This window comes from Planococcus citri, chromosome 1 (genome assembly GCF_950023065.1).
Source record: "Planococcus citri chromosome 1, ihPlaCitr1.1, whole genome shotgun sequence".
NCBI classification, from domain to species: Eukaryota; Metazoa; Arthropoda; class Insecta; order Hemiptera; family Pseudococcidae; genus Planococcus; species Planococcus citri.
Genome location: NC_088677.1, coordinates 67,983,741 through 68,002,595, shown reverse-complemented (window position 1 = coordinate 68,002,595; position 18,855 = coordinate 67,983,741). Strand labels below are relative to the sequence as shown.

Below are 18,855 nucleotides of genomic sequence, written 5' to 3'. Positions count from 1 at the left end.
TTCCTGATGAATGAATGAACCCAACATCATTTTGCAGTATTTTGCATATTTCAGACCAAATTGCATATTTTAGCATATTTTAAGGGAAAATCAGCATATTTTTGAATATTTGAGCATTCTTTGGTTGCTTTTTTGCAGGAAATTTTGCAAAAATTGAATTTTTAAGACTTTTTTGTTCGCAACACTGCTAAAATGTCATCAAGAAAATTTTTTCTCGAAATAATTTATGAATTTATAAATGACTTGTTTTGCCTATTTTTTAAAAAGAAAAATGTGCCTATTTTTTGATCACATGGATTCATTTTGTTCTGAATTAAGAGTTTTCATGTTTTTCAGTTTGAAAAATCCTTTTCAGGGATATGTTACTGAACTGAAATTTTTGAATACATATTTTTTGCATATTTTGGGTGGAAAACATGCATAAAATATTGCATACTTTCATCATATTTCTGCATAAAAATCCCAGCTCTATTAATTTTTGCAGGATTGCAGCGATGAAAAGAGATGAAAAACGAATTTCTTGAAGTTTTTAACCGACGTGCACCAAAATAAAAAAAAGCAAGACTTTGAAGCGAATTATGACAAAAAATAGTTTTTTTGAGGGGGGAGGAGGAGGGAAGATTTTGGCCAAAAAAAACTGGATTTTCTGATAATTTTGACAACAACAAAAAAAAACAAGCTTGTCTTTGGAAATTTTGATATAAAATAGGAATTTTTTATAATTTTCATTTTTAAAAATGCAATTTTTTAACAATTTTTTCACATTTTAAATTTACAGTAAAACTGATTTTTATTGCAATTTTGGCCAAAAACAGATTTTTTGAGACAAAAATAGCACGAATTTTTGAAAATTTTCACCTAAACAAAAGAGGTTTTCCAACATTTTGGCAAAATACGAAAAAAAAATATGGGACATGTTTGCTCATTGAGATAACATTTTTTTTACAATTCAAAGAGACTAAAAAACTTGATATTTTGAAAAAAAAGATTCGATATTAAAATTAATGAAAAATTCCACAATTTCGTTCAAAAAAGGAAAAAAGCACACAATTTTGTTTAGTTATTTAAAAGCGTTTTTTAAAGAAATTTAACGAAAAATAATTAGGTGTTACGAACTTCTAACAGAAACAATCGACGTACCTATATTTATTTACGTTTCAAAATTTTATAACTGGGGGGGGGGTCTACCTCCTCCCTCCCCCTTAGTTTCATTCCTGCCCACGAGATCGATTTTATAAACATTTTTATGCTTTTCTTTTAAATCAAAAATTCATCAAAAATCAAAAAACCAACCAGGGCAGCTGAAACTTTAGTCGATAGAGTTAGTTAATAAGCGAACAACTTTTTTCAAAATTCTACACTTATCTTAAAAGTCATCAATTTTCGGTCAAGTTGAATCGAAATTGGAAGCACTTCAATGACTGAATTTTAATCATAGAATAAAAATCATTGATAGATCCTCACAAAAGTCATAAACTTTTTACTTACTCATCACCAAATTCTCTTGCTTCAATGACAAAAATTTGAACTCACCTGGAACAAAAAAACAAAATAAATCATCGATTAGTGGATTGGCAATCGACCCACATTTTCAGAAGCTATCCCCTTCGCTTCGTTGGGGCTGATTAGCTTCTCTTTTTACAATATGAAACATCGTAAAAAATTATTGTTCGAATTTGAAAAATATTAAAACCAGACAAATCAACTTCTTGCATCAAGAATGATGCTGTTTTACTTTTCAAAATAAGTTAATAAATTTTTCGTTCGGGCTTTTTTTTAAGGGGTGTAGTTGGGGAGTGCTCCAAACAAATGTCTTCGTTCGGGCTAATTTACATTATTTTTCATTGCTCAAATGTTCAAAAATGTTCAAAAATCAGCTGGAGAAATTCTGGAAATACCCGCTATCTTCAATCTTGAATTTGTACGACATTCAACTTCCTCGTTCCTCCTCCCCTCATACATAGGTCAAGAAGTGAGATGTCCTAAAACGAGTAGGCCTATCTAACAGGTGACCACATTCAGTAATCATTTTTTCGCGACCAACGTCACGTAATTACCTTATACAGATGACTCATTCTGATTAATTAATCATTCGCAAAGTTTAAAGTGATTTTTTATTCAGCTTGGACATGCGAATTTATTTTTTTACAAAGAGGATTTTGTTCATATCAACATTTCATTTTCGGATAGATAAATTAGGTAGGTAAATATATTTATGGACAATGGTACGTTCGTAGTAAAATTCTGTTTACTTATTGATTTTAAGTACAAGCCAAGGTAAATAGGATACTACATATGATTTACACAGGTAGGTATGATGCGATTAATCACGTTATAATTCTTCTCTTCATGAGGGCTTTCTGGGAAATTGATAAAAATTCATTAGGAGTATTTACGCGATTAGCCATGAATAACTCGTTTGCTATTTTAAACATCCAAATTTTCATTTACGTAATTTTATACCTAATAATGTGTTTAAAATCAAAATATATCATTTTGACCAATATTGCAACTCAAAAGTGTTTTGAAAAAATAGTGCAACATCAGCAAACAAAATTCAAAATTTGGTAAGTGATATTATAATATAATACTTCCAAAATACGTACATACTCAACATTAACACTTGTATTATTATCCTATAATTTCTAAGCTTTAGGGTGTGCTTTTCTCTTATAGACTTCCATATCTCAAGATAATCCCCATGGGATACGTAAAAGCGTACAAAAAATCCAGAACAAAACTCAACGATGACTTCAAGAACGGTCGCATCTTCGTTTTGGTTAATCATCAGGATAGTTCGCGTACCTTCCACCATTTGCTTACTAATCCACTTCTACAAATTTTTCGCGAGCAAAGCCACGCAAACCTTGGCCACCAAGAACCTGACTTACTACTGCGTTTTTCTATTCGTTCTTTACATCAATTCGTTCGTCATGTGGCTCGACCCGAGTCAAGAACGACTCGAAATCGAACTCGAATTCATGATACACATCATCTTAACGAAGACTTTTTTAAAATTCATCGTCGCTATGGACTTATGTTGGAATTTTCGTAAAATCGCCCTATTTCTGCATCGACCTTCGGGTTCTCAAAATACGAAATTCTTAATTTATTGTCTGTTCGGTACATTGATTCCTTTAACGTATACAATTTTAATGGTGTTTGTATTTCCGGGATCAGAACGAGCGTATCAATACGAACCCCACATATGGGCGATTCGAATTATTCGCACTGTGCGTCTAGTGCCTATTTTTGGCGCATTTTGGTATATTTGGCTATCGAGTATGAATAAAACTGAGTTATGGAAGAAGTTCTCTTTGCATATACGTCTCCTAATTTTGCTGGGAGGGTTTTCCACTGTGATAGGCGTGGCTGAGTTGTTCTTTGCGAAAATCGACGATGAAAAGGAAATAAGGCGAGATCGACCTTTAGATAGGCCTTATTTTTTCGCTCATCTTTTCGGAGCTATTCTGGAAGGGTGCTTTATCGGGGTGTGTTTTACGTTCAAGAAGGATACGTTTCAAACTGTTACTACGAGTATAGGTGGATGACGTCGAGGGAAGGAAAGGGTATCATGTATTGGAATGGAGATTTGATGAATTTTCAAACAGCTAGTGAGCTAATTTCGGTAGATATTTTAAGTATTTTGTGATTAGGTACTCATATAATATTATTCGAACTGAAATATAGTTTTGTATTTTTTTTTACGATGAAGTTTTATTTTTGATATTTAAGTAATAAACATTCTCAAATTTTATGACTATAGTGTGTTTCTGTTCACAATTAGGATAAATAAGAGGAAGGCAGAGAGCAACACGCCCTTTCAAAGTTGACAAATTACTGAAATTTTTACTGCTTTTTCAAAATTTTGAAGTCGATCTAACTCCCCTCCATCTGAGTTCCCCAATTCTGCGTGCCTCAAATACGATCGAAGTATTCGTTTGATGAGCTCAATAACAAAACAAAAATTGAATGGGCGAATTTTTGAAGATTTTCAAAATTTGAGGCTCACAAGAATTTTTCAGTGATTTTTTTTTCGCTGCTGTTCTCAAAAGTTGTTGGATTTTAGAGGGAAATAAATTCTGAAAATTTTAGCCCCTCAACTAAAAATAAAATCGTAACGAAAGCTCTCCAAAGTTTCAAAAAAAAATATTAAAATGCGATACAATAATTTTTGTTTAATATTTTCAATTTCTGCGTCAGAATTTTTCTAAATAAATTTCTGCTTGAGAAAAAAACATTTCTGATCCCCTAAAAAAATACTTTAAAAATTTTAAAAATGAAATAAGACGAAAGTCGATGAAATGTTTCCTTTTTTTTTTTTTCAAAGAAAAACATTTTCTAGTTTCCCTCAGTCATTTTGATCTCCCTGAACTAAGCCCTGAAAAGATGAAAAAAAAAAACACAAAATATATTATTATGAAGGTGGAAATAACAGTAGGAATGGGCACGATTCTAATCGTGTGTTTTTATTCGAGATTCGTGATTCGAATCAATTTTTACACAATTCAGGCCACAAATTTGAAAAAAAAAATTCAAATCGAAATAAGAAAAACTTCTAACGATTCTCTATCCGATGCAATGTTGGTCTTTCTTCATGAACGAGCATTCCCTCCCCCTCCCTCCATAAAGAAAAAGGACAAAAATATGAAATGAAAGAGATTTTTCATAAATATAGGTGATCGAGAAAGGAAATGTTTAAAATAAATTTTCACACAGTTGCGTAATTTTTCAAAACATATTTCCATTGTTTCTTATTTTTGATTTTTCTTTGTTTTTTTGAGACTCTGTCCGGAGAGGGGGAGGGGGTAAGCATGATTTGGGAACCCGGGAAAACTTTTTTCCCTGAAAAAGTGGGTGGTTTAGAGAAGTTATGAAACGTAAATTGATAATTCGGGAGAGGGAAATGTTCACAGGCATTTATTTTAGTCATTCAATACAATCTCTCCAAATCTTACAATCGGTTGCTAATTCATTTTCAAACTTGAAAATTCGGGTACCTTAAAAATTTGTTAGGTACTTAAAGTCTTACAGGTATCATACTAATTTCGAATTTCAACTCATTTTTTTGATATGAGCCTTCTCAACCTCACAATAATGTCAAAATTTCAACAAAAAAAATTTTAATTTGAGTGACACTATGGTTTGTTTGGTATTGAGAGGTTCTGATTTCGAATTTCAACATATTTCTTTGATATAAGCCCTCTCAACCTCACAATAATGTCAAAATTTCAAAAGAAAATTTTTTTATTTGAGTGACCCATGGTTTGTTAGGTTTTGAGAGGTCCTGATTTCGAATTTCAAAATATTTTTTTGGTATAAGTCTTCTCAATCCCTCAACAGGTAAGGTTCCAATTTTGAATAAATTTAAAATTTGAGTGACCTATGGTTTGTTAGGTTTTCAGAGGTCCTGATTACGAATTTCGACTCAATTTTTCTATATGAGCTCCTTAAACTTCACAATCGGCCCACAATAACTCAAAAAATTAAACAATTTTTGTGACCTATGCCATGTTGAGTTTTCAAAGGCCTTGATTACGAATTTCGAAACACTTTTTTGCCCATAAGAAGCCCAAAAATTCATAGAAATTGAACAATTCGAGTGACCTGGTTTCAAAACCCCTCATACCCCAAATTTCAGAGGCAAATTTTCAGCATGTTTTGAGAGTTACATCCCCCCCTCCTCTCCTCTTCCAAATGAGCTTCCATGAGGTAAAAATTATTACAATGGTCACCCAACACAAATTCGGAGGTTTCGAGGCCAAAAAAATCAACGATGAGACCACCAAAATTTATGCATAAATCATTATTTTTCATATTTTTTGGTTTCAATGTTTTGCTCCCTTCCTTTCTCATACGCCCGTTGGAATCCAAAGTGTATTTGCAATGGAGAAATCATACCTACTTACTATGTACATATTACATATTTCAAGTTTTTAGAATAAAAATACTAAATTCAAAATCATTATGCTGAAAAAGCCCTGTTTTTATATTCTTTCCAATGAATCTGCATAAGAAAAGTGGAGAGGAGCTTGAGATATCGCTGGAATAATAATCATTTTTTTTTTTAAATAAAATTTTCAGGATTTCATATTTTGACCAAACACTTGAATCGTTTCAACAATTAGAAGCGATAAAATTCTAATTTTAAAATAAAGGCCACACTGAGGTGAGCTGAGGAGATAAAGTTTGAGTTGAATTTTCTGGGTGAGACGATTTCCGAAGTGTGAAACTAATACATATTATTAGACTGCCTCCTCCTGATCACATCTTCTTGTAATCACGAAAAATTATTTAAAAAGTGAAAAATAAAATTATAAAAGCGTAGTTTTTACGCTACAAAAAAATGGCGAGGGAGATGCTCGACTATTTAATCAAGAGCACGTTAAATGAACGTAATGATGACGTAAATCTTTCATAAAATGACGAGATAATAATTTAGAAAATATTGACTCCTGTCCGCAATAAAATGATGTCACCGAAGTCCACGTTTATGAGCACTGAGTGGTGAATAAAGTAGTAGGTAAGTAGGTAGGGTACAAAGATTATCTCTCAACAGCTAACTATTATGAAGATAACACAGAAATCAAATCATCAAGAACTACCATGGTCCCCCTACATTTAAAATTTGGAACTATAGGGGCATGAAAAAAAATAATAACAGATAATTTTCGCACACCAAGTACAGATTAATTTCAGATGAAAGTACAGTTCCACGAATTTCAGCCACCACATCGCATCACGTCCCAAAAGAGGTAAAAACAATCGATGGAAGCTGTTTCATTAGTCATAAAAATAGAGTTTTTGATGATAAGCGCATCCGTCGAGCTCTCGGGACATCAACGATAAAAAAAATGAACGCTCACTGGTAAAATCATAAAATGAACGCGCAGTTCGATGTTATACTCGTATGATCTAAAGACCCTATTTGATGATAACTCGACAACTGAAAACGTGAAATATGAAAGTTTCATCAACACAGTGATAATATGATCCCACAACTTCGTAAGTAATTACAAATTTCTATTACGAAGCTAATTTTTAATTATTTTTCTAAAATTCACCTCGTACGTATTATAGGTATACCTACTTGAGGCATATACACTTCAAAACTGCACTTGTAAGAAGGCCGCAACACAATCAAATCCAGCAATGACAATGACATCGACATGGAAATCATTATCGAAATGGCTGATCATTGCCTTCTGCATCCCTTCAGCGATCTGTTTACTGACCCATATTTATCAATTTTTTACCCAAGGAGCTAAGCAAAGCATGGTAATGAAATACCTCACCGTATACTGCTATTTTCTACTCGTCTTTTACTTTCATTTGCTTACGATGACTGCGGCTACCGAGTTACTAGGTGGATTTTATCGAGACTACAGCATGGAAATTTCAATCTACGGAATCATCATCATGATGTACCTAATGCTAACGATAACAATTTTCAAATTAATCGTTACCGTAGACGTATGTCTGTATTTTCGTAGAACTGCTCTATCTTTGAAAAAAGCAACGACTATTTCCGATATGAAAATTTTCTGTATTAATTGCTCTTTAAGCGTAAGCATTCCCGTATTACTTCTCTCGATATTATTCTCCTCACAACCGCAACACTATTGGGTACGAGAATTTCAGACAGAAATCACGATTTTGAGAATTATTTACGCGGGCCACTTTGTCTCAGTATTAGTCTGGTTGTGGTATACGATAAAATTGACTCGCTCGCATAAGGACGAGTCACAGATGCAGTTCACTTCTCAAATTCGTTTTATCGCTATGCTCGCTGTATTTTCTGTTACGTTGATTGTTTCTGAATATGTATACGACATAAGTGGAAAAAAGGAAGCGAATTGGAAATTTGATATCGTTCGTTATCTAAAATACTGCATTGGCGTTATTGCGGAGGGGATATATATAGGAGGATGTTTCACTTTTAAAAAATATACCTTTGGTTTTTATTAAATATGATACCGAATAGTTATATAAGTATTAAGTACCTACCTACTTTCTTAAATTAAGATTTTTGTTCTTAAATGACTGCCAAAGTCAAACTAAATGTACCTTATTTCTGTTCGAATGATTTTTGCTGTAAGATGTAAATTTTAAATATTTTATCAAATACAGTTACTTATTGCTCAGTTCAAAAATTTTTTATTGCTCATTTTAGAGCAATTTTAATCGGAAGGGGTGGATTTTATAAGCGCATTCCTCCTGACACTCTGAAAACTTGAATTGAACGTCCCAAACACAGATTATGATACCTGTTCTTTAGAACATGATAGGGCCTTCGAAAACTGACATTTTGATGTGATTCAGCATTAGATGACGTCCATGATCATCATTATCAATGTCGCTGTGTCATTTCTGATAAAATGTATCACAGGATGCCTCGTCAGTCGTCATTGAGGATGCCAGTCATTCTTTATGGATACAGAAGTACATATCTATCTACTATTTATGTGTTGAAAACAAGAATAGGATGCCTATTTCGACATTTGAAGGGGAAGTTGAAAACTTGAATCATTAATGAGATGATTCGAAAATTTGTTCTCAGATGAAAGGAACCAGAGCCACGAGCAAGTAAATGCACGTTCACAAGTGCTGAATACTTCTTTTAGGGCCGAATTCAAGTATTTCCCGGTTTGGGTGTACTTCGTTTTGTTCTAAATCCAAAATTTTACGATAAAATTAAAATATGGTGATGATAAAATCACAATACACATAAAAGGCTGAAATTTGGTTCATCTTTCATTCTTGACCTTTAAAATCGATTGGTGGTGATTTGTGGCTCTTTTTAAAGCCTCCAGCAAGTTTTTATATTTTTACGTATGTGCTGTGTGGAGAAAAAACGATCCTGGAATTCACTCCGTTTTTTTTATATGACAATTTTTTCCGAAACTAGATGATCTAAAAATCTGTTGGTAGAGGTTCGAAAAGGGCTTAAAACTACCATTAACTAATTCGAGAGATCAAAAAAAAGGCATAAATCAAACATAAATTTTACCAAAATGTCGATCTTTTTCGCAAAAATAAACCACTTGGATTTTTAGAAAGTCAAAAATCAAAAAATTTTATTCAACACCTAAAATTTGGTTAAAAGTGTATTTATGGACTTCTTTTCAGTAAAGACAAGGCGTTTATTCTCAGGAAAACCTGGAAAATCAGAAAAGTTGAGGAATTTCGCCTTAAGGAAATTTAAAATGTTTGACACCCTCTCCCCCCCCCCGATTGATTGAGTGTCATAACCATGGCAATTGGGTACATACTTAATCAAAAAAAGGCAATTCTTGATCCTGCTTTCATTTTTTCAAACATTATTCTCACCATTTATTTTTTCATCTTGAAATTTATTGATTTCAATTTTCATTCATTTATTAATTTTTCTTTCAATTTTTTATTAGATTATTTATTTTTATTCATTTGTTCAATTTAGCTATTTATTTAATTCAATCAACTTTGAACCTTATTTAATTTTAAATTTTTATTAAATTTTTTGAATTTGTTCAGTTCAATTTTTACTTTTTTGTAAATTAAATTTAAATTGTCATTCTGAAATATGATCCAATTTTTATTTACTTATTTATTTAATTCAATAATCAGTTTTAGATTCAATTCAGTTCCTACCTATGCATACTTAGTAATTATTTTCAATTCAATTTTTTTTAATTTCATTTTCATATAATTTAGTTTTTATTTATTTTTATGTAGTTTTTTAAAAATAATTTTATTCAATTTTCAATTTATTTGATAAATTTTAATTTTAATTCATGGATTAATTCAATTTTTATCCTTTTGTTTACTTTAAGTTTTTTTTTCTTCAAATTTTGTTTACTAAAAAACTGTTCTTCAAGGTGAACATTAAATAAAGTTTTGAAAGAAAACTGACCTCATACTCTTCGACGATAAAAATTTAGGGTCACTAGGAGTCCAGTATGGAGCCCCCCAAGTATAGAATTCCAAAAATAGGCCCCATTTTTTAATACAACCCCTCGGTACCTTTACCTCTTCCCCAATTCAAAATTTAAAATAAAAAAAAAATACAAATTAGTGTGACATTTTGATTTTTAGTACATAATCGAAAAGTGGTGATTCGGACTAGGACTCTACAGTGTTCTTCAAGGTCCGAAAATTAAGGGGAAACACGAAAAAGGGGAGGGAGAAGAAGTGGAGTGACACCTTGACTTCTGAAAAAGGAGAATAAGTGAGAAAATAAATGAGAGTGATGTGACTAAAAATTCAATCAATTTCGGAACTTGATTTTTTTTAAAAATCGAATTATTATGAAAGGTTCATAATATGCAGTGCCAGAGGCGTGTTGAAGTGTTATTTTTTTGGGCGGGGGGGCGCAAATTTTTTTAGTGTTTTTTTAAGGGGAAGATACAAATTTTCCCAACATTTTTTTTGTCAAATTTTCCAAACTTTTTACTCCGGACTCCTCCAACCTCCCCTCTTTTCTCAGAGATTTTATCAAATAATTAGCCAGAGATGATTTGAGCAAATTTTGGAAGGGAGAGTTGAAAACAAAAATGTCGAATTATTTTAAATTTTCAAAACCCACGCTTTCATAATAAAAAATTTGAATTTTTCTATCGATTTGGTAATGTTTCTGGAATTTCTCGAGTCATAGTTCTCCATTCGTGGAAATTTTTGACAATCTGTGCAGAAGAATTCAAACTAGTCGAGCGAAGCGAGGGCAAAAATGGTGAAAAATTGATGATTAATTTTGGAATGTAAAATATCATTCTTGAGGCAAAAAGTTGATATTCATTGTTTTTGAAGTTTCGAATTCTACCAATAGATTTCAGAAAATTACTTACAATACTTCTCATAAGCTTTCGAAAATTCACACTATTTTGATGCATGGAGTCAATTTTTATAACCTCATATGTACTTTGATCAGAGAAAATAGGTACAATGATCTAGGTAGCCTGAGCAAAACGAGGGGAAAAGATTTTGAAACTTTATAAATCGAGAAGTAAAATCGATGGTTTTTTGGTGATTTTTGATGTTTACCAACTTTCATACCTTCTTCCAAATCTTTTCCAACTCTCTCAACTTTTCCCAAAAATTCTCAGGGAGGGAGAGGGGCGAACCCCCGTCTGCATGCCTCTACGCAATGGTCACGATAAAAATATAGATATACTTATAGCTCACAGTAGTCAGTGGGTAATTTTTCCACTGGAAAATTTTGAACGAATTTATATTTATCGCATAAACTAAATAATCTTACCGGGTCTGGAATAAACATTCTGCGACTGAAGCAATACCAAAAACACCAGGACAACGGCAGCGGTCAAGGAACGAATTCGCACTTCCATATCACATTGATATGAATTTCACATCTGCAAAAATAAAAAAAAAAGGTAAACGACTCGATTAGTCTGGGTACGTGTATCGTCTGCAATATTCTACGTACAATACAACAAAACAAACTTCAATAAATTATTTTTCAATTACGCCTGCTCGATATTCCTTATAAACATTACGTGATTACAATACAACACAATACCTACAATACAATATCAATACACGAAATTTATACACCAATGATTTGTTGATCTTTAGAGGTACACAGTACACACTACACAGAGCCATCCGCAATTCTCAACCATTACCCATTAACATTTGCATAATGAAGTCGTAAAATATTTTACTCGAGTCTCAATAATTGTCAGTACCTACGACATACATAAGTACAAACATGAAGAGTACCAAATTAACCCGAGTACACCAAAAAAAAATCGCAAGTCTCGGACACTCGAGCTGGAGAGTGGATGAGACAAGTCTATCCAATATACTCGTACTTGGTCGCATGCTGCGAAATAAATACTGAAAAATTACGATTACATCTTAATAAACCTTATATACTCGTAGTATAGAAGACTTGAAAGTAATCGAAGCGTGTACACAACAATACCTTGTACCTGCCGATGCCGTCAAAAAGTTTATCGATTAAGTCCTCTTTGAACTCCTCCTGCCCCCTTCTGCTCCACATTTTTTTTCCAAATAGACACATCACGCTATAAAAAGTCATTTTATAACGAGATTTTAATTTATTACCGCAAGTTCGATGAATTATCGTCGTCTGCAGGTACGCTACACGGTGTTTAAGAAGAGCGCGCGAAAACCTCCGTATTCAATTATCAGCAAACCTCCCCCTCCCCCCATCATTCTAAAATAATATGCAAATAAACCGGAGACGTATCGACATTTTCTACTACATTTTCGTCTATTAATCACATCTTACGGACGCATTCTTCCATATACATGAACAGCGTGTGAGTTCGCCGAAAGCTCGTCCAGTCCAGTCGTCGCACATTGTTTCCCTCTTCCTTTTTCCTCCTCCTGCCATGCTATGCCACTAATACGTTTTTTTTTTCGATATGAAAAAGAAATTAAATTACGCTTATCTTGATGATAACTCGAGAGACGAAAGGTTATTAACGTGTATGCGCTGGTATCACTTTCCACCAACCATAGACAAGGCACCTTCAAGGTTATTACAATTCTGATGCTTAAATTACACGGTAATTTTGTCATTTACGTACGTAGGTAAGGTAGAGGTACCTCTACCTATTCCAAGACCCGAGAGCGTTTTGCTTTGGCCATTTGCTGAGAAATTCGAAACGTGACGAAAAACGGCAATTTTTTTTTCAGTAAGCCGCAAAATCTGCTATTTTTTTCAAGAGATAATCGCGAGTGTTAAGTGGTTAAACTGGGTTGATTCCTATCCTCCGTTGGTTGGTAACCTATTTCGACAGATTTCGTGACTTGGAGTATATGGCCTCCGTATACGTATAGTTCTCCAAAAATAAATGACCAATATACCGCGGCTATTATAGTAGCATACATTTTGATGAAAGGATGCTGAACTCAGAAATTCATACTTTTATATACCTAGATATATTTTCTTTCAATGCAAAAAAATACACTTGAGTAATGAGTATACTCGAGTTGGATATTGCGATTGATGAACCAGTTTTCTTTGCATGCATTGTACCTGTGTCTATTATTGGTAATACAGTAGATTGATATCCTATATCTTCATTATTACGCCACCAGTTTTGGTAACAGTACAAAATATTAGCTTCCGGTTTTTCGGATGGGACTGATGGAAGTAGATATACGATTTTGGCAGAGGATAGAGTTGTTACGCGTACACAGGAGTTTGTTCGGTTTCTACGAATGGCTCCCAACGTGTTTGGATAATGTTCAAGAATATTGTATTTATTAGCATACAAGTTGGACACGTAATCGTGTCTTTCGATGGTCTACGAGGAGTTGGCTATCAATGCGATAGTAATTTTTCAACCAATGTCCATCCAACAACCTAATGACCGATCTGCTTCACTTTTGATTTCATTTTTATTTATTTTTAAATGCAGATTATCGTATGGCACTGATTTGAGAAGTTTCGAAACAAAAATAATTAAAAGAGACGCTGTGGGAGGGGGTAATTTGGGCAGCTAATAATCTATAGTTCTGGCTTTTTCTCGACAAGAATTTTTCAAGCAAAAATCAGTATTTTTTCACTTTACACATTCGAAAAATGTTTTCAGGCAATTTTTTACCCTTCCCCCTTCCCCCTCTAACTTTTTGATGTTTTGAAGTTCGTCATTTTTGGACACTATTTTTTCTCAAGTGCTCAATCTTGAATTTTTTCGTTTTTTTTTCAAATATTTTTATGAGATTAAAACACACGTTTTTCAGTTCTTTAAAGTATTACTTTTCAGACAAAAATACCAAAAATCGTCATTTTTCGATACCGAATTTCACTACCGAATTTCAAAATCACTATTTCGCCATTACTTCCACGACCCAGTACTCAGCTAATCACTCTGGACCTGCCAACGAATCAATTCACAATTGAGGTGATTTCCAAATGGACACCTCGAGTGTGTTTTTTGACTGTGCTTATTTTGTTTTGAGAACGTATTCGTACTTTTTTTTTTATCAAGTACATATTTTAACAGAGCCCATTCGAGGTATCTGCCTGGAAATCGTTCAAATTGTGGACAAACTCGTTGAACAGGTCAAAAATAATCCAGAACTTGATAAATTAGTAGCCCCAATTTTTTCATGTACCTACCGGAGAGATTCAAAAATTGTATAGAAAAATCTGAAATACTCGTATGCTGGAGGTTCCACAAAGAGTACGTATCTTCTAAAATTTAAGACCCCAAAATTGATATTTCTTTCGTACGTTCGTTTTACTTTCAACATGAAATTTCGATTCACATATTTTGTGTACATTGCCCCCCCCCCATCAAGCCTTCACGGTAGGTATTCACAAATTTTTAAAATTTCAAATTTAGATAATTTTTTTAGATTCAGATATTTTTTTCAATGAACATAAAATTTACCCCTCCCTTTCCCTTCTATTACACTCAAAAGTAGCATTTTTTCAAGAATTTCACACTTGAACTTTTTTTTGAAAAAAATAGTTAGAAAAACATTTACAAAATCTCAAAAAAATTTAATACAATGGCCTTTAAAATTTTTATTTCGTACCTTTTTGCTCAAGATTTTGAACATAAAATCATGTTATTGTTTCTTATTGTTTCTCTGCAGATTCGTTTTGAATAAGACATGAAACGTAACATAACCAAACACAGGGGCCAGTGGTATCAAATATTTTTCAAAATTAGTAATTTTGCGGAGAAAATTCTTCCCACCTGTTCATTCTAGAAATTTCTTTCCTAAAAAGGAACTTGGAATTGTCAAAGGCGAGGAAAAGTCGGTTTCTCGGAATTCAATTTGGAAGAGTCGATATTTTTGCTTCAGAGTTGAGTTTTTAGGGAAATATTGCATTTAAAGAAAACAAATCAAAAAATTTCAAAAAATCGCCTGTTTTGATTTTTTTCAAAAAAGTTACAAAACGAGAAAAATATTCTAATGTATGAAAAAAATCACAAAAAATAGAACATTTCAATTGAAAATGTAAAAAAAATTGAAACGATAAATAGGTACGAACGAGATTTTCACAATTTTAGCAAAAAGCAAAACTTTTTGGCAATTACCGACAAAAAATAATGTTTCTTCCAAATTTTCCCCTTAAAACTACATAATACTATTTCTCAACTCTTAAAGAGAGGATTTTTGGTAAAAAAAAACGAGATTTGAGCAATCTTTGAAAAAAAATAAGTCCTTGTGGAATTTTTTGAAAAAAAAAACGAAAATTTTCAGTCATTTTTGCCAAAAAGCCAAACTTTTTAGCGAACACGTGAATCTTTTTGGCAAGTTATCGCATTTTTAGGGAAAAAAGCTGAATTTGTGTAAATTTTTGGCAAAAGGCAAAATTTTTTGGAAATGATTGCAATTTTTGTCGACAAACTGTTTGCCAAGAAATGCGACTTTTTTGCAACTTTTTAAGCGACTTTTTTTGGGAGGGGGGAGGAAAATGTTGGCAAAAAGAAAAGCGAGATTTTTAGATACAATTTTAGCAAAAAAGCAAGGTTTTGTAGGCAATTTTTCGAAAAAAGTAAGTCATTTGGAATTTTTTTCAGCAGTTTTTGGGATAAAATTTGAATACGAAAAAGTAAAAAAACTTTTGATAAATGAAGTCAAAACTTTATAATGAAATTAAAGCCACGTTGTGGAAAACTTTGAAGTTTTAGATCTCCTCCTCCAAGTTGAACCTTCGATTATTTTGTAAAAATAACTTCAGAAATTTATTTTATTCATTATTTTATTTCATTTATGTATTTCTTTTCTTTTTTAATTCCATTTTCAATAATTTTTATCATTTTAAACCCTTCTATAAATGTATGTAACATTGAAAAAATGGCCTGTATGCTACATGTTATTGATACCTATCTGTATTAGTACCTATATTTTATATGACATTGTAAATGCCGCGAAAGCTGTGACCTGCAATAAATATTTGAATTTGAATTTGAATAGGTTTCTCGTGATATTTTGATATTGACATATCTCTTCTGAGTTACTCATCGACTATTTTCTGAAAATAACTTCAGAGATGTGTTCAGGACGTTCAAAAGCAAACAATTTTGCACACACGGTGTTTTTCTAAAATTTTGGAATTTATTCCTCGCCCTGGATTACTTTTCAACAATTTAGTGAAAATCACTTCAGAAAACTTGTTCAGGAGGTTCAAAAACATACTTTTTGATACCCTACACGATTTTTTTGAAAATTTTGAATTGTAGCCCTCCCTTTTTTCCTGGGTTACCCGTTAGCTGTTTTGTAAAAATTTCAATACTTCCCCGAGACCCAGTTTTGGGTTTTGGGCAAAATGGATTCCTGAAATGGATCCAGTGACCCAAAAATACGGCCTGCACCAATTTTCAGTATTTTGGCAAGCTAGATTATCACACAGAGCACATGTGGGGCGAAGACTGAAAAAAGTAGCCTCGTTCTAATTCCCTCAAACAACATCTAATCATCTTCCGAACAGGTTACCACGCCAATTCACTCCTTAATCTCTTCACTATTGGTATAGACATATTGTAAATTTTACCATCGATGGCACGAGCAGCGCAGGGTAGTGGTTCCATTAAATATTAACCAATTCGAAAATCTACTAATTTTTGTGCAAGTCGAAAAATCATGATTCATGAATCACTCCAAATAAGATTCGGGTTCGCCTCCATCGAAGATCTATTAATTCGCACTGGACTATCCCAGGCCCGGTTCAACTGGCAGAAAGAACACAGTTAACATAATTTTACTTTTAAAACACCGAGGAGGGGAAATAAAAAATAAAATTCAAGCTGGGCAATGCAACCTACGTGTACTCGTATGTACGTACGTAGCTCTGCACCAATCGAGAAAAGAGGCACAGGCCAGCCGGTTTGTCAAGCAAAGTGTATAATATATGCGCGCAAATCGCCAGTCTGCGTGGCGACAACTGGCTATCATGCAATCCTTTACTTTACCATTCTACAGTCGAATCGAACCGGTAAATTATAGATCTCGTATATATGGCACCCGAGACTGAGACTAAGTACATTGCATACCGCGTGTAACACTCTGTATACCTAACGTTCAACTGCGAAAGATACTGGTACTTTTTTTTTTAGAAAAAAAAATTCTCGCATCTTTTTTTCTGCAACAATTCACGTGTGTCTAAATATGTAGCTTCGCATGTAAACAATGCTGAGCATATACGAAGATGACGTTACGTGAAGTCATTGCACATGTACCTACGTACAATATATTTACTTTTACGTATACGAGTATTTGCAGTAGGCATAACGAATGAATGCGGCTAAACGGAAGGTCAACTGCCATTTATTACTTCAATCGTACTCCTAATACGACGAGGAAAGATAGTAAAAGTGATATGAATGTTTGATTTGCGTGACCTCTTCGCATTTAAATGCCAATTGATGCGAAATTAACTCGTGTAAGGTAGATTGAGGTTGCACGTATTCTTCTCATCTTGGATTCAGATATCGAGAAATCTTTATTTTTATTTCGTTCGCCTCTCTTCTCGTTTTTCGTATTCTTTTTTTTTCATTTCGAAGAAACATCTCAGTTTCCAAAAGCTCACTCGATTCTCGTCGATTCCATCATCACGACGCAGTAAAAACATCATTTCAGCAGCAACAAAATTTACAATCCTCGAACACACAAATGAAAATTATTTCAATAAACACCATAAAGTTTTCAGCCACTGGAATAACATATGCCAGAAGCCATAATATGCTCGGTTATAAAACTGTAAATTAAACTATCAAGGACCATAGGTGACTAAAATATAGTATGCACAAATGATCCAGCAATTAAAAAAAAGTACACCTATTGGAATTCCAAAATCGAAAAATCAACGACTCATGTTGAAAAGAATAAACCATTCAAATACCCCGAGGCTGGTCAAACATTCTGTAGTAATCTAAGAACTTGGGCAAGTTCGACTATACAGATTTCAATTTCCTTATATCCTTTCTTTCGTCGTACGACCTTACGATGACCAAATCAGATCGATTATCGAAAGTACTCTAATTGAAATCGCCCATTTCCTGTGCGGCTGCTGCGAATAAAATTAAAAACCCACCCACATGCCGCAAATCGCCACCGACACCGAGCATTGAACCAAAACACTCGAATAGGCTCAAATTCAGCCTTGCTACTGCTAGTTACGTCGGCCATCGCGTCATTTGATCGTAATTAGTGCCACGAAAATGGAATCCGCGACTCCGCGAGCGCTACCAAAGAGCCAAGTGCTCGCCGTAAGTCTAATCCTAATCGTAGGTAAGTATATTGAATAAAAACTGAAAGTTCGTGGGAGATTACCACGACCGCATTGTAAATGTGTAGCGGTAGCTGTAGCAGGTAATTATTACTATTTTAATGGACTCACGGTTTTATACGCGCGGTGGTGTATTTCGTAACGTTTTGCAAAATCGCGCTTGACGTTCGTATTATAACCTATGTGTTCCTATATACTCGCAGTATACGCATTACACATGCGCTAATTTAAGTAGGTGTGTCAGCAAATTTACCACTTGAAAAGGGAAAAGGTAACTTTATACGCCGAATATACGAGTACGCTTCTGTAATACGATTACGCGATGTAATAATCGAAATCGAGTCCGCGTAGCTACCATTTTTTTATGAGTACCTACTTAGTACGTACTTACTCAAACTTACATGACATCGATTTCAAAATGCCTTGAAAAAGAGCCATTTCCTCTACACAATGATAATAATAGGTAAGAACTAGAGAAGATGGAAAAAATACCATAAAGATCAAAAGGGACTTTATTAAAATTTTTCGAACAAACAGTAACTGAAACTGATCTTTCTCAATCTTACTCTTACCGTTGAAAACTGCAAAATACCTCCTTCTCTTAAACATTCTTTGATTTCCAATCTACTGATATT

At 33.4% G+C, this 18,855-nt stretch overlaps 1 protein-coding gene and 2 long non-coding RNA genes across 4 annotated transcripts in view; 2 read left to right on the top strand and 1 right to left on the bottom strand.

Annotated features, from left to right (window-relative positions):
- The window catches only part of Cad99C (cadherin-99C), a 269,753-nt gene that overhangs the window by 94,858 nt on the left and 156,040 nt on the right, over positions 1-18,855 (bottom strand). For both annotated transcript variants that reach the window (XM_065347422.1, XM_065355009.1), the window contains exons 4-5: positions 11,237-11,348; positions 1,489-1,533 (exon numbers count right to left, since the gene is read on the bottom strand). In XM_065347422.1, the coding sequence (XP_065203494.1) occupies positions 1,489-1,533; positions 11,237-11,324 (133 nt within the window). In that variant the 5' untranslated portion in view covers positions 11,325-11,348. The remainder of the gene's footprint in view (positions 1-1,488; positions 1,534-11,236; positions 11,349-18,855) is intronic.
- On the top strand, positions 2,277-3,757 carry LOC135842526 (uncharacterized). The gene is made up of 2 exons (XR_010558140.1): positions 2,277-2,567; positions 2,677-3,757. It is a non-coding gene; the product is annotated as an uncharacterized LOC135842526 (long non-coding RNA).
- LOC135833503 (uncharacterized) lies at positions 6,776-8,145 on the top strand. The gene is made up of 2 exons (XR_010556472.1): positions 6,776-7,005; positions 7,081-8,145. It is a non-coding gene; the product is annotated as an uncharacterized LOC135833503 (long non-coding RNA).